Source organism: Oratosquilla oratoria, chromosome 11 (genome assembly GCF_046742065.1).
Source record: "Oratosquilla oratoria isolate Oo_2021 chromosome 11, ASM4674206v1, whole genome shotgun sequence".
Classification (NCBI taxonomy): domain Eukaryota; kingdom Metazoa; phylum Arthropoda; class Malacostraca; order Stomatopoda; family Squillidae; genus Oratosquilla; species Oratosquilla oratoria.
In genome coordinates, this window is record NC_134787.1 from 62,347,972 (window position 1) to 62,349,558 (window position 1,587).

Here is a 1,587-nt window from a genome sequence, read left to right on the forward strand (position 1 = left end):
TGCACAACGTGAAAGGATATATCATTAAAAACTTTATCGTGATCCTTCTTTCTTAATGTTCAGTGTATTTAGTTTCTGTACCATATATTCTTATTACCATCAATACCCACAATATTTTTTTTCTAGAAAACTGAAAGCGACTGATATCTTCTTCCTTATATCACAGAAACCAAGAAGAGTTGACCACTTTGATAGCACAAAATAATGAGGTGTTTGTTTTGAGATATTTTTCACATTACGACATTGTATATAATGGGTCATTGTATCCATACAAGTCTTCAGCTTAGAATCAGACCTGAAGAACTTGATAAACTCGAACTATTTTGTTTTGTGAAATGTCAGAGGTTTTTATTCACTTCAGAAGATCCCACTGAAAGGTTGATGGTCTATTTTACGTCACACGCGGGCCTGACTGAATGCGGTTACTCCGTTTGCATTAAAATGATCCTTCCCTTATACCAGGTTTAACATGATTTGTCAACTTGTGGCAACGTCTCACGTGTCGCTTCGACAACGACGAAAAACGTGCCTCGTGGTCTTCACGCTCCAGGTTAAAATTCCTTCTAACATGGAAACTGAAGACGGAAAAGTTCGGGTGAATCTACTCTGACACGTGAGCAAGAGGTTACCCACAGAAACCCTTCCACCATATACAGACCTCACGACGGGTCGAAGGGGACTTTTCGTTACTCACCGGAAGTTGTACGTAGGTATGGTTGTTGACAGGAATTGCCAGGAGAGGACTGACTATTGTACTCCCCATAGTGTCATTTCTCATGGCCAGGGGACCTTGCAACTCCGAAGGCACGACACGATAAGATTCGAAATTGAAGTCCTCTGACGCGTATTGCGAATCTAGGTACTGGTTAGGGAATCCTGACGGTTGAGGTACTCCAGGGTTAGGTAGGAGATGAGTCCCTGGGGTCCCCGCTACCCCGTGGTACGCTGCTGGGTCGTAGTAGGTCATGTTGAAAGTGGCGGGGGGATGGTTTGCCATTGCTGGTGGCACTCGAAATGGGGCAGTGGCGGTGGACTATGGAGGTGAAGGGGGAAGGAGGAGGAGGAAGGAGGAAGGAGGAAGGAGTGGTTGTCGAAGGCGCTACGGCCTCCTCGCGGGCACAACTTTCGGGTCTCTTCGTCCCTCACGGGAGAGGGCCAACACAGCACCAGAACGAAGTCAGAACACAACACACACAACGACACGACCTCACTAGCGAGTGTGTAGCAAGAGCAGGGGAGGGAGCGAGGGAGGGAGGGAGAGAGGGAGGGGAGGAGGTGCAGGAAGAGGGGGCTGAGATAGAGATTGTGGTGGCGACGCTTCGGTGGGCTGGGGAGGCGGAGGTGGAGGTGGAAGAGGACAGGAGGAGGAGGAGGAGGAGGAGGAGGAGTAGCAGAAGCAGGAAGAGAAGGAAAGCAGTAAGAAGAGTGAGGAAGTGAGCAGTTGGAGCAGATCCACGACAGCAGTTGCAGCACACTGTACGAAGTAATTGGAGGTTTTCTGGTCAAATTGGACAATTTCGGAACTACTCCGGCGTGAAAACGGCCCTGACGGTTTGACTACTTACTCACTCAATGATTCTGACTAAA

The 1,587-nt window shown here is 48.3% G+C and overlaps 1 protein-coding gene across 2 annotated transcripts in view; it reads right to left on the reverse strand.

Moving 5' to 3' along the window:
- LOC143029861 (protein spaetzle 3-like) overlaps positions 1 to 1,223 on the reverse strand; it is a 135,541-nt gene extending 134,318 nt beyond the window's left edge. Inside the window, exon 1 of one of the 2 annotated variants that reach the window (XM_076192978.1) lies at positions 695 to 1,223. In XM_076192978.1, coding sequence (XP_076049093.1) covers positions 695 to 997 — 303 coding nt within the window. In that variant the 5' untranslated portion in view covers positions 998 to 1,223. The remainder of the gene's footprint in view (positions 1 to 694) is intronic. The other variant, XM_076192977.1, reaches the window with a different exon arrangement.
- Between the last annotated feature and the right edge of the window lie 364 nt (positions 1,224 to 1,587).